Source organism: Sinocyclocheilus rhinocerous, unplaced genomic scaffold (assembly GCF_001515625.1).
Source record: "Sinocyclocheilus rhinocerous isolate Xijiao unplaced genomic scaffold, SAMN03320098_v1.1 scaffold577, whole genome shotgun sequence".
Classification (NCBI taxonomy): Eukaryota; Metazoa; Chordata; class Actinopteri; order Cypriniformes; family Cyprinidae; genus Sinocyclocheilus; species Sinocyclocheilus rhinocerous.
The window spans coordinates 43,190-58,430 of record NW_015661993.1 but is presented as its reverse complement, the minus strand read 5'-3'; the positions used below and the strand labels follow the sequence as shown (position 1 = coordinate 58,430).

The 15,241-nt window shown below is 35.7% G+C and overlaps 1 protein-coding gene across 5 annotated transcripts in view; it reads left to right on the top strand.

Annotated features, from left to right (window-relative positions):
- Window positions 1-15,241, top strand: part of dis3l2 (DIS3 like 3'-5' exoribonuclease 2) — a 110,490-nt gene that overhangs the window by 56,930 nt on the left and 38,319 nt on the right. For all 5 annotated transcript variants that reach the window (XM_016536916.1, XM_016536915.1, XM_016536919.1 and 2 more), the window contains 2 exons: window positions 3,370-3,477; window positions 5,664-5,897. In XM_016536916.1, the coding sequence (XP_016392402.1) occupies window positions 3,370-3,477; window positions 5,664-5,897 (342 nt within the window). The remainder of the gene's footprint in view (window positions 1-3,369; window positions 3,478-5,663; window positions 5,898-15,241) is intronic.

Below are 15,241 nucleotides of genomic sequence, written 5' to 3'. Positions count from 1 at the left end.
TATATATATATATATATATATACACACCTTGCTACGTGTACTGCGTTAGGCTAACCGAGACTTGTCATTTGCACTTATATATTGTTGCTCTTTTGTTAGTTTTGACTGCTTTTATTGTCCTCATTTGTAAGTCGCTTTGGATAAAAGCGTCTGCTAAATGACTAAATGTAAATACACTCATTCATCCCTCTCAGGTGCGGCACTAGCTGTGTCCTTCTCTACCAGGTCCCACCTAAGGGCTGGTCAGTTCTACTCGCTCTTTCACTGATTCACTTCCTCAACACAGTAAAAAATACTGTACCCTGCAGGAATTTTTGCCTACATGCAATTAGTTATTTTGGAATGAAAATCCTTTTTTTCTTTTTGTTCTTTAAATTTCAAGTGTCCTTACCACCAAGGGCAGACCGGGCAAACAACACAAACTAAGTATATAAGCAAAACCTGCTTACCTTATTGTAGTGGCCACCATGTTGTTCGTCAAGCCAGCCCAAAGTGGTCTCTCACCCCTGCTCCTTTCCAATCCTGTTTGTGATGCCAATTTGTGATGGCTTCCAAGAAGCAGACAAGAGGCCTTACTTTGTTCCATGACCAAAAAAGGCCCCATCATATATTTTGTCTAATATCCTAACAGGACATGCAGCCTTTACCATATGTCTGCCCCATTCTATCCTCATACAGACTTCTATACCATCCCTATGCAGGCCTCTCTGCACACAGGCAAATACATGATTATAATAGCAGAATAACTTGATACATAAATTGTTATATTCACAGTGATTATACTTGAACAATTAATATTTTGACCAATAAAAAATCTTCCACAGTAGTCATGGATGTGGAGCCCTTATACACTAACATCAATTATGATGAAGGCCTTCGAGCCCTGAGTCACTATTTAAAATCTGGGTTGGTGGATGGGAGTCCACCAGCAGAATTTATCCTGACACTTACAGAATTGATTATGAAACAATGTTTTGGAGGATAACTTCTTCCAACAGGGACTGTGATGGGAGCATGTTTTGCCATTACGCTTATCTTTTTTTTAGGACTTTGGGAGGAGGAGTTTGTTTTCAATTCCACTATTAATCCCTTCTGTAAGAAAATAAAATTGTGGATCAGATTTATTTGATGACATCTGCATGGCTTTTGAAGAAAATGAAACTGAATTTTCATGCATTTTTGAATTCTTTAAACACAGCATTAAGTTGAGTCTTGAAGACTCACCAACAGAGGGTTACACAAACAATACTCGACAAGAGACAAGGGCAACATGAGGGCTACTTATATCAGACAATCGAGTCACATGACAAGAACCAATCAATGGGAAACAAGGCACATAACTACAACGGCCAATCACAGAGCAGAACACAAGACAAGATAATAAACCAATGAAAGCATGACACATGAACAAAAGGACCACGTGGCAGGATCACATGACAGGAACATGAAACATGGCTAAATATCAAAATAAAAACAAGAAAACCTAAACAAGAAACAAAACCCAAAAACCAGCGTGACAGCTGGATGTCTTCATTAGGGCTGGGTAAAAAATATTGATATCTCGATTATAATCTATTCTCATTTTTACGAAACAATATCGATTCTTAAATCCCAAGAATCGATTAGTCTGGCCTGTTTTCAGTTAATGGATGGAACATTGAAGGGCACCTCCCATCCAATAAATCACAATAAGCATTGTGCTTTGGTACTTTTAATATGAAACAAAGTCTCAGATTTAAAATTGTTCATGAATGCCGTTTTGGCGCTGTTTTATGTGGACTGGAGTGATCGCTGTAGCGTGGCGTGCCTCGGTTCAATAAAAGCGGTAGCGCGAGGCACACGTGAACTGATCATTTTTGATCCATCTACATGACACATTGATCTCAATGTTTTATTAAGTTTTTGTCTCTGCATGTAAAATTTGGTTCATTATTAGGTTCATTCTTTCTGCTCTGTGAGATATAAACCCATTCCACCATGTTTTGCAACCTCATTGGTCTGTTATTGCTGCCTCATCTCCAGGAGCACATAAATCTTTGTCCCAGTCTACTAATGATGGCTACATTTTGATTTATTGTAGACTATTTTGAGCTTGCTCGGTGTACAAAATCAAGGGATTTCTGAATGAGATCACAGTAGCAATAATTCTTCAGACAAATTAAATATTAGAAAGCTACAAAGGTGATTTCACATTTAATAAAATATTAGGAAACATTTTTCTATTCGTTGTCTTTTTGCGGTGTACAATAATGCAGTGTCTAAGTGATCTCAATTCAAATATGCTTTTGTTTGGCAAAAGGTGGTTTTTAATTAAGGTATTTGTGCTGCTGTACATTAGCTGCTTTTATTCTGTAAAGTGGAATTCCCTTACTTGGAATTTTATTTTCCATACATCTCAACATGTACAAAATACACATCTATTTTGTACATCCGTGATCATTACTAAGATGTGTAAAGGTCGTATTTCACCTAAAAATCAAAAGAAAAAAAAAATGTTGCACTAAGGTTTAATATTTTATATTATTTACATGAAAATTAGGCACTTGGAACAGTTCAATAAACAAGGAGTTAAGGGGTTAGTTCATCCAAAAATGAAAATTCTCTTTTCAATGTAGCAAACTTTCATGCATCAAAAAAAAAAGTACAAAAAGGTATAGTAAAAGTAATCCATATGAATCGAGCAGTTTAATCAAAGTCTTATGAAGAGACATTGATGACCACATTGATGAACAAATTTAGTTTAGGATTTTATGCATACAGTATGTAAACATTGATCAATGAGCATACTGTACATAAAGGACATCAAATACTGTATCTTTAACATGGAAGCTCAACAGTGCTTAATGCTCAAGAACCAATGAGGTTTCTCGCATGTCAGTTGAGTTATACCATATTTAATTAACTCTGTTTATATGAATTTATCAGTGTTTATAAATAAATTTAACCTGTTCATCATATAAAGGGATTGTGTCTCCTCTGATGGCTTTGTTTAAACATATTCATGAGGGGTGAGTACATGGTGACAGAAGTTTTTTATTTATTTTTATTTTTATTTTTTTTTGGTGTGTGTGTGTGAATTATCCCTGTAATATTAAGTAACTTAATTAGTCCACCATAATAGTTCCAAATGAAAGCAAAGCAGGATCAATTGCTGCATCTCGAAGCAATACACAGTACTGGAGTTTAATTTATCCATGTTTTTGAATGTATCAGTTCAGTGAATGATACCTTTTATAATTATTGCATTTATTATTATTATTATTATTGTTATTATCTTTATTTATTAAACTACACTAAGTTGTATGTCATTTTACATTGATAGAATAGTAGTACATTTGTATCTTTTTTTTTCTTTTTTTTTTGCTGCAGGTAATTCCCATGTTGCCTCGACTTCTGTGTGAGGAGCTGTGCAGCTTGAATCCTCTGACTGATCGACTGACATTCTCTGTTATTTGGAAGCTTTCTCCAGAGGGAAAGGTGTGCCAGATTACGTCTTACACTCTCATTGAAATCAAATCGCAAAACACTAAAATCCACAGGGCCCTGTGCATTTCTGTGGGTGTCCGCACTCCTTTCTTATTACACTGAAAAAAGCAATAAGTAAAATTTACTTAATTTATCTTTTGCAAGTAAAATTTAAGTATGGAATCTACTTAACTAAGTTATGTAAAATTAGCAAAGGAAATAAGTAAATTTCATGTGGCCAGTTAGAGTTTGATGAGTAATTTCTACTTGATTATTTTAAGTTTACTCTGCAGGACTCAAATACATTTTACTCCGTCACGGTTTGTAAACTTTACTCAATGTAGCACTGAAAATAAAAAATGCTGTTAAAGCATGTGGTTCACTTATAAACATGTAAGCAAGCAAGTATACAGCTTGTTGATATGTTGTTAGCTTGTCTACTCAGTGTAGTTATTACCCAAATTAACACAAAGACCTCAGTACTTGGTACACAATACACAGTGACGGTAACACAGTGACACAGTACAAAAGTGACGGTAATGGGTCATTTTGAGCAGAAAATGAACTCCAGATGTCACAAAACAGCAAGTTACTAAACCTAACAACATCAATTAAAAAAAGTTCAAAAATTCAAAAAGATTCAAAAATCAATTTAAAAAAGTGTGCATCGGATACAAGTTGGCATTTGTATCACAATGCATTGTTTCTAACATATTTGCATCGGTAAAAAACTATTTATGTATATATAATTATTAGTAGATGTGCTATACTATTTAGAAAGTGACCAATAATTTGACCAAATTTTTATATGTAGATTGATTTCTCCTCTCTAAACTGTTTCTCAAGCGTGTTGTCTCATCACAACACTACGGAGACAGAGGCGTGTCCTGAGAATCACATAGAAGATTAACATGGCTGGCTGTCTGAACCAAAGAAATAAAAGTGAAAAATATTGTAAAATATTGAATTGCATAGCATCATATTTTTGTGTTAAATTGAATCGAAATCGTATCGCACTACAACGTAATTGGGGCGAATCATATCGCATCGTATCGGTAGCTGCTTCGTATGTATCTTTAATGTATCGTATTGTTGGCTATGCATCGAGATGCGTATCGCATCAGCCTCAGTTGTGGAGATGCACATCCCTAGTAAATACATCTCGAAAACAGTGAAAAAAATTTGCCTTATTAATTATTAATGCCCAAGTGCATGAAGGGAACAACAGGATCATGTCATGATATTTACTTAAAGAGTCTTTGTAAACATAAACATAATGCCAAATAAAAAATTGCTGTACACTGTGTTCCAAATTATTATGCAAGTGACATATCAATAGTATTTCGGTACAATAAAGAGTCAGGTTTTTGTTTGTGTTGTTTTTCACATCTTTTTAGATAACTGGTATCAATCTCAGACAGGTTTGTTCAATAGTTTGCCCGGTCTTCTTAGGTAAATGGAAACCCTACTTAAAGAGGTTGTTCCACATTATTAAGCAAGTCACAGTTCTCATGCAATATGGTGAGGAAGAAAGATCTTTCTGAAAATGAAAAGTATGAAACAATGCAATGTCTTGCAAAAGGCGCTTTTCGCAAAATATTATTCGTTTTGATGCCTTTTGCAAGACATTGCATTGTTTCATACTTTTCATCTTCAGAAAGATCTTTCTTCCTCACCATATTGCATGAGAACTGTGACTTGCTTAATAATGTGGAACAACCTCTTTAAGTAGTGTTTCCATTTACCTAAGAAGACCTGGCAAACTATTGAACAAACCTGTCTAAGATTGATACCAGTTATCTAAAAAGATGTGAAAAACAACACAAACAAAAATCTGACTCTTGATTGTACTGAAATATTATTGATATGTCACTTGCATAATAATTTGGAACACAGTGTTATATACTTATAAGTTCAAGCTTTAAATTCTACAAGTTTAAATTGAGTACTAATATAGAATTTTACTCTTTTTGTTTTAATTCTTGCCTGAAATTATTTAATGTAGACATTACATTTGTTTTTCTGAAGAATTTACTTTACCACAAAATCATTTTTATCAGTGTAGAGGGCCTCCTGTTGTCACAGGGCCTGACAGTATTACCATTTGTCCATCTGTGATGACAGCCCTGTCTCAGAATAATCACTTTTCCCCCCGTTTCCTTTTTACTTATAGTATTTTTTTTCTCTGTACTCTGTAGATCCTGAGTGAGTGGTTTGGCCGAACTGTTATCTGTTCCTGCATTAAGATGAGTTATGATCATGCTCAGAGTATGATTGAAGCTCCTGACAAGCACTTCAGTGCTGAAGAGCTGCCACCCTGCTCCCCGAACCACAGAATCCATGAGATACAAGAAGCCATTCTTGACTTGCACAACATTGCCAAACAACTCCGAGCCCAGCGCTTTGAGGGCGGAGCTTTACAGCTTAACCAGGTCAGACAGACCAGACTTCAGTCTGGACATTTACTGTACCATCAACGCGTGTTTCATTTTACTGAAATACACAATCTCATCTCCGTGGTCATGCTTTATTGTTCTCTCGTCATACAAAAATGATGCTTTGACATTATTTCCAACAATTTTATTTAGCTTTTTTATATATATATATATATATATATTTCACAAGTAAGGTTTAAAAATATTGTATATGTATTTTATGGGTTTTTTGCAAGTAGATGGATTTTTTTCCTTTTTCTTTTTTTTTTTTTTGGATGGTGGATATACATACAGATAGGTTTACTGTAATGTGAGGGTGATTTCATTACTGTGGTTCAGTCTGTAGAATTGCTGAAAGACTAAAGATATGTTATAATCATGATAAAAAAAGAAAAAAAATAATTTTTCTTTATTTTTTTATTTATTTATTTATTTTTTTCCCACTCACTGCTACTTGTCTATTACCCACACTACCAATGTCTGAAATGAGTATAATTAGAATAGCAAAATATGTGGGAGAGCATGGCTGGAGTATACTGTATTCATTTGGTAGCACTTAAATATTAAAGGGGTCATGAACTGCCTTTTTTTAAAAATGTTTACTATTATCTGAGGTCCGCTTATAAAGTTTAAACAATTTTTACATCAAAAAACATAATTTGGAAGTACTATGATATGGTCTAAATCCTCACTGGAAATCCTCACAGATACCATTTTTCTCTAAGAAAGAACATGGTTGTGAGGAGACTGCCTTTTCTAGTATCTTTGACAGAAAAGGGAGATTTGAGGTTGGTCTGTAATTAACACATTCTCCAGGATCAAGTTGTGTGTTTTTTTTTGTTTTTTTTAATGAGAGGCTTTATAACAGCCAGTTTTTCAAGGTCTATGACTTTTGGAAGCACCTCTTTTAGTAGCCTGGATGGTATAGGGTCTAACATACAGTACATGTTGTTGGTTTAGATGATTTAACAAGTTTATACAGTTCTTCTTGTCCTATAGCAGAGAATGAGTGGAATTGGTCCTCAGGGAATCTATAGGGCACTGTCTGATTCAATACTGTAGCTGACAGCTGCATGGTTATAATTTTCTCTCTAATAGTATCGATCTTGGAAGTAAAGCAGTTCATACTGCTGTGTTTTTGGGAAATGCTGCTGATGCTTTATTTTTCATGAATTTAGCCACTGTATTGAATAAATACTAGGGGTGCTCCAATTAGGATTGCCACCTTCAGTGAGCCAAAATAAGGGACACCCATTCACGACATATATTTATGATTAATATAAATGATAAATTAATATATAGAGTAACATTAATTATAATCTAATAATTCATCTGTCTAATAATGTCTAAAAATATAATAATTATGTCTATCAAGCTCTAACAGACTATCCAAATTTTAATAAAACAATAGGGTTATGCCTTTAGAAGCACAGATGTGTCTGTTACTTTAAAGGTATGGTTCACCCAAAAATGAAAATTCTGTCATAATTTACACAAGTTGTTCTAAACCTGCAAGTTCTTTCTTCTGTTGAATACAAAAGAAGATACTTCGTAGAATGTGGGTAACTAAACAGCTGCTGGTCCTCAGTAACTTCCATAGTAGAGGAAAAATACTATCAGAGTCATTGGGGACCAGAAACTGTTTGGTTACCAACATTCTTCAAAGTATTTTCTATTATGTTCAACAGAAGAAAGAAATTATTACAGGTTAGGAACAACTTGTGGGAGTGTACGCATCATTTTACAATACGGGGCGCTTCCGTATTTTAAGGGACGGGTGGCAACCCTAGCTCCAATTGATTGGCTACCGATCGCCATGGGTCGATAATTGCAGTGGGAAGTTTGATCGGCAGTCTCTATAAAGGCTGATCTCAAAAAGCTGACATGAAGATGACGATGCACCTGCCGTGAGAGGGTGCCGCTGCATGTCATGCCAAACATCCTAAATCTCTGTCCGGTACGGGTAAAATAATTATAATGCTGAAGGTGAGGTACAATTAATATTTCTTCATTAAATAACTTGCAAAGTAATTTTTAAAACTTTCAGTGAGACGTAATTACACAAACAGCATGAGTGAATCTCACGGTGCACTCTCTCTTTCTTTCCCTCTCAAAATGCGCAAATGGCTTCAAATCACCACATCGTGTCTGCACTATAGCAAAGATGCCTAGCAGTACAGACATCACGTGAATTAAGTTAGCTGATATTTGCAGTTGTTCAATTTAATAATAATAATAATTTAATAATTGTTAATTTATGATGCACTTTGTTAGTAGCTTCTAGCTTGTACCTGCAATTGTTGAGCAGTTAGCACACTGTAAGAAAAATGGAAAAGATACTAGTAATTTTCCAGGACATTATCCATTGTAACACTGTAACCCGAAAACACAATGTGTAATTTAAAATGCAGGTAAAAAACCAATATGGAAAATTCTTTCATATTAACGTAGTAGATTGTGCCCTATTCTTACAGGCTTTTCTTAGAGTGTAGCATACTAACTAACTACTAATACACTGCTTAAAGCATAATTGTTGAGAATGTGTAGTATTACTAGTTTACTAGCTATTAAAAAACTTAAATAGTTATCATTCAAAAATGTGTAAGTGTTCAATAATTCAATGTATTTAAAATACAGTTATTTATATTTTAATATTATATTATGCATATTATTTTACAAACAAATCTAAATTAACATATATAAAAAATTTTTGCTGAGATTTGATGTTGTGACAATTTTGCGTCGTGATTACGCAATGACGTCATCACGCAATTGCATCATACGTCATTTAGCAACTTTTAGCAACAAATCGACCTTCCTTTAGCAACTTTCTCTGAAAATTAGTTGACAACACTTGGTGAGCTGTGAGCTGTCCGACATTGTGTCGACTCCGGTGCAGGGGAAGACAAGAATGTCTCCGATTAAGCGATTGAGGTGTTTTGTTGTTGGATGTAATAATGAATAAAGCTGTCGTCATTTACTCCCGACATCTGAGCCGCTGAAGACGCAGATGATTAACGTTACTTTCATTTTTGAAGGGAATGCGTTGATCCCGATCTGCCTAAATGCGTCTGTTCGCGCGAATCATTCGTGATCCAGCTTCGTCTACAGAAGAAGTGAGTATAAGGGTTTTTTATGAATCTTTGCAAATCACCTTTCCTAATAATGTGCTAGTTATCCAGTTTCGTGGCTGAAGTTTACAGTAGGGCAGGTAAGGGGAATCGACTCCTCATTCAGAGCCGTTTTCCGTTCAACAAAGCTTATCTATGGGTGCCTCTCAAACGGAAGGCTGCATCCTACAAAGGCTGCATATGTCGATTCACGAAAATAAACTGAATGAAAAGTTGGTACTGAGCTCGTCTGAGTTTGAGGATGCAGCCTTCCGTTTTGAGAAGCACCCATTAATTTGCTTCTTGCTCGCTAATAGTGTTTAGAAGTCTGATTCGTTTCCACGAAAAGGTTCTTTCGGATAGATCGTTTTAATGAACCAGTTCAAAAAACGATTCGGAGGTTATTTTACGGTGGAACTTGCTTATGTTGTCCTCAATTTTGAGTGCTGCACAACAGAGTAGATCATGACGTGATCAATGGTCTTGTTCTTATTTACATCTTAAATAAAATGCTATTTTTTAAATCTTTCTGTCAGCCAATGATAATTCTGAAAGAAAACGCCGAGAGCACAGATCAGCGACTGAGAACGCATCTGATTGACAGATAAACCACGAGCTCTTATATCAATGTGTTGTTGTTAATGTTCTGGTTATTTTGTTTCGGTGTACAGTTTGATAATTGTGTGCAAAGCATATGGTTAATGTAAACAACATTTAGCTTAACTGCACGTTTATTTTAGACACTTCATGTCTTGTTCCATTCATGCAATAAACGCATGTCCACTGCTGAGCTGTGGGCTATGACTAATTTCATGCGCAATACAGACAAAACTACAATTTAAAATCAATCAGAGCTACAGAAATGCATCGTAATTTTTACAAATAAAGCTTCATATTATGAGAAGGCTAGTTTCTACGACCAGCAGTCATGGTGAAATTAGGTTCCTCCAATCTAAAAAAAAAAAAAAAACAAGAATCGAAAACAACAGTGAGGAATCTTTTTTTTTTTTTTTTCCTGTCCATTTCTTAAGAATTTTTATATTATATTGTTTTTTCTATTATCTATTAATCCACAAGTAGTTTATTATTGAATGGTATTTTGTATGTTTTGTACGTACTGTTTTTTACTGTTTGTTTTGTACGTACTGTAATCTTTGTTGTTTATTATTGCAATAAAACAAAAAACAACAGTGAGGAATCGATTCTTGGAATCGAATCCCATTGATTCCCGAACCGGGAATCGGAATCGATTCCAAAAATTTCGATATCGAACAGCCCTAGTTTACAGTCTGCTCATCACCCCACGGAAGAGAGGGTCGGGGTCAGCAGAGCTCATTAGCATTTAAAGCGACATGGACTAAAAAACAGCTTGCTGAAAACAGCTTATTTTGACGGGGTAAAAAGGGTGTTTTTTACACTACCATTGAGAAATTTTAACCAAAGTGTTATAGACTTTTCATTAAGACCCTAAAGAATCATATCAACTTGTGGAAAATGGGCATCCGATGACCCCTTTAATTCTTGCCAGTTTTTAATCCATTCAGCGCTCGCATGCTCTCCTAGAGACGGTGCGCTCACACATACTCAGTGCACACACATAACGCCATGTTCAAACATACTCTGTTGTATGCGTATACTCATACTCAGTGTGTAGGACGCACGTATTCTTTCCGCACTCATGTTAACGGTAGAGCGTTTACACTGCACACAGTTGTGGTCCGACAGTGCATTCCAGGAGCGGTGCATCTGCAGCAGTGCAGTGATAATTTCCGCACTGAGTCTATTTCTGCTCTGCAGCACGTGCTGAATTAAAGTGACAGCACATTGATTGTGGTGAAAATTTACATAGATTGACACAAAAATGAAGTAATTGCACCATTAATGCATATAATTAAAGTCTAATGTGTTTCACAGTCTACACATAGCTTTTTGGGTAGGTTTAAAGGAAAAGAGCACTTTTAGATAAGGCAATAATAAAATAAAAAAATAATCTACAAATACTGAAGCAGCAAACTTTGCAAAACACAAAATGTATGTCACTGGCAAAACTTTTGGCCATGACTGTAGATAAAGAAAGTTCTTTATGAACCGCAGTATTGCTTGTATTAAAGATTTAACTGCAAAAAAAACTTACCACTGACAGAAACAGTCAGCTCTACTGTCTTTTCTATTTAGAATGTTTGTGATAATGTAAGAAGTAGTTTAAATGTTTTGCCACTTGTTTAAGCAAATTAACACTGTGTATATAAGTCTAGAAGTAAAATGTATTGAATAATGCGTTGCTTATATTTATTGCATTTAAACACATCTATGAAAGATTGTATTACTGTGCTGTGATCACAATGCTGAAAATGCATTTTCAGTAACAACGTTTGGATTTGAAATCAAATTCACCCCCCCCCACACACACACACACACACATTTTCAAAAATGAAATTCAGGCCCAGGATGAATCTCTGTAAAAAAAAAAAAAATCCTGTTTGTAGCATCACTATAAATAATTCTACATGATAAAAAGAAGGCTTCAAAAATATTGGTATCAGTGATCCTGTGACCGACGATCAGTGAGCGGCTCAAAAAATTCTGATCGGAGCACCTCTAATATATATCTGGGTTTTGTTTTTTGTTTTTTTCTGCAAAAAGAGAAGAAAAGTAAGCAGATCTAGTATTTTTTAAGGCTTTTCTGTATGTAGACATTTTCCCTCCATGGAGTACAAAATACCTCTAGTTTTGTTTTCTTCCAGCTGCGCTCCATTTTCCAGGCTACTCTCTTTAGGGTGAGTGTGCTCGTTCCGTGGTGTTGGACAGTTTTCCTTAAACTCCTTTAAGCGTAAAGGAGCAACAGTGTCTAAAGTGCTTGAAAAGAGAGTCAGTAATTTCTGTTACACCATCAAGTTTTTCTGAGCTATTGGATATGCTGAGGAATTGAGACAGATCGGGAAGATTATTTACAAAGCAGTCTTTTGTTGTAGAAATGATGGTTCTACAATATTTGTACAAGGAGTTGAGTTTGCAGCTTTAGCTATATGGAGTATACACGAGACTAGATAATGACCTGAGATGACATAATTTTACAGAATTTCAGCGGGTCCTTAAGTCTTAAAAAGTAATTAATTGTATCAAATTGAAGGCCATAAAAAATCTTAAATGGTACAAGAAAGTCTTAATTATGATTTCAAGAGGTCTTGGGGATGAAAAGACAAGAATTGCGATATGTCTGAATGTGATGATTAAACTTCAAAAGGCTTTGATTTCATTAAATAAATTAAAATAAATTAGCACTGCACCTTTCAAAGTCAGGTGCTGCTACTTTGTGTACAGCCATTACCAGGGAATCCACTATATTTTTGCTGTTCTGAAAGCGCCACCTGAAAGCTGGTAGAGAATGAATTTGCAGTTTCAGTAAGCCCGTCTGCTGATTTTGTTCAGACTAATGTGAAAATCAACCCATGTTTTTATGCTGCAAAAATGCTGTTTTTGCAAAACTTTGTTTTTGTGAAAACCTGTATCTGAACTGTAAATGTTTTTCACAGTCATTTTACAGTTTATTATGTTACCATAGATATTGCCCTATCCTGCTTGTATGGTATTAATTTTATTTGTGCAGGTTATAAAAAGGGTCTTAAAGTCTTAAATTTGAGATAAAAAATCCTGCAGATACCATGGTTTCAGCGTAGATCTTTGTTTGCCTCAAGCTGTAACCTTCAGGTCTCTCTCTTGAAACCAACATGGAAGTGACATAAAACTGCTATTCATCGACTGGCTGCTAGAGTCTGGCTCCAAAAGGGAGTCAGTCCCATAGACCCCCCATTTTAAAATGCCCAGCTTCACAGCAGGAAAAAAAATGTTTTCAGCCTAGTACAAAAAGTGGTTTTGGTTTATATATTGGGTGACCAGATTTCTCTTGGTGGGATACGGGAAGGGTGGGCAAGGAGTGGGCAATATGACAATAGAACGAGTCAGCAGTTTACTGTCGGGGATTTGTCGTCTCGCGCTGCATCCAAGACCGCATCACTGATTATAACGAGTTCTTGTATTTTATTGCGTCGCGCCGCTCGCGTCCAATGTAGACACGATGTAATTTAATGTAGCTTTCTGATGCTGCGTTTGAATTTTCATGCCACATTATTTTAAATTAGCACAGGCCAAACTTTTTTCTCTCATGGGCCGGATGTGGCCCGCAGGCTGCCTATTGAGGAACCCTGTCGTATAATGGTGTGTTCACACCAGACGCCTGTAGCCATGCTAATAAAATACAACTACCACTACAACTGATTTGAATTGTTTTCTATGCTCCAGACCTATATAATAACAGACGGCTGCAATAATGCTCTCTTCTATTGTCTGATTCAACTGGACATGTCAAGAAACTCTTCGCTTATTGGCTTGCGCGAGAACGCGTTATGCGAATTTTCCGCTTGAGTTGAAATTTTTGAACTTGCGCGGAAGACGAGATTGAGGCGAATGTCGTGCGTTCGCGGCAAGCGCGTTGCGCATTTCGCGTCGTCCGGCGCGAATTCGCCTCTCTTTACGTCTTTGCGTTGACTTCATATGTAATCTACTCACGTGAATAATTATTTTTATTTTTTATTTATTTAGTCATTTATTAGACGCTTTTATCCAAAGCGACTTACAAATGAGGACAACAGAAGCAATCAATTGTAGTATTAAAACAACTAAAAACAGATCCAAAACTAAAAGCTAAAACTTTATAAATACTACCTATACACATTTAAAAAAATAAAGAGATTAAATAAAAATGACAAATGCATACAACAAAATTTCTAAACTTAACATGTAAATGAAAAACAAAAAATAAAGCTAAAAACAATTTAAAATATCAAAGAACAAAAGGTACGAGTATAATAATGATTCTAACATAACACTAAGCCAAACACCAAAAAAACAACTACATGTGTGTATGTACAACCACACACACATACATATATACTGTATATGTACATACACATTTATAAATTCAATATATATATTATTTCATTTCCATTTAGTCTGTTGAAGTATTAAAATAACTAAAAACATGCTAAAAAACAACAACTTACTTACACATAGTAAGAAATGGTATAAAAAACTGAAACAGAAGCGAAACAAGTAATAGGAAAGAGAAATAAAAAGCAATACTTATCCTTTGCCGGTGTCCCTGCCCAGTGGAGTCGCACGGTAGAGTCGATGGTCTTTACACTCTTCGGTCCGCACACGAGGAGGCCTTCACACGACGGCTGCCGCCACCGCTGTCGCGGTAAACTAAGCTTTTTTTTATACCCGTCTAACAAAATACTAAATTAATTCAGCTGGACACACTTTCCTTATTTTCTCCGCAACAAATGGCCAAGCAAGTGCAGACCCTGACAAGATACGCGATACAGAACGAGACCAAACGCGATATCAGCACGTCTCCACACAGTAAACAAAACTTAATTACATTCACGTCTGGTGTGAACACACTGTAAGATGCATTTGGTTGAGTTGTGCTGCAGTAAAGCACTTCATTGAAGTACTACGGTGATTATCTCTTCAGCTCGCAGCAAGGTTATTTTCGTAAACAAAAACTAAAACTAAGACTAAAACGATTGATGAAAAAACATTTTCGTAAACTGAAATAAAATAAAAACGTCAAAATAATTGAAAAACTAAAACGAAACTAAACTAAGAACAGTTATTGAAAATCGAACTGAAATAAAATAATAATTATCAAAAATAAATAATGGTTTTCGTAATCATTACGTTCTCATCCCTTGGCGAAAAAATATACGAGCTGTGTGGAGGTTTAGGGAAATAGCCTACCTGTAATGCCGCATCACGCACACATCTGACGGAGAGACGCAAAGCAGTTTACAGCCTGCACGGGTCCTGTTTGGTAAACATGCACCAGCAGTACTTAAGGCCACCCGTTTGACAAAGACTGCGAGTCGCGACCCGAACCGCACTCGCATTAGATCTATTACATCAGGTAAGCAAGATTATTTATATGAGAACGCGCATCCTTTCTGTAAACAACACAAAACTTTTGCCTATCATCTTGTGATCACTCTGCCAGACTTTTGAACGTACATTGGCTAAATCACATCATACACACGGCTTATAATTCTTCATAAATGAAAAGAACATTCAAATATAAGCCTTTACTGTTAAATGCGATTGCCGTTATTATTGAATTTCATTAGTCCCAGTTTTGATTGATGCACGGCTGTTCACGGAAAAGTGAGCAAGACA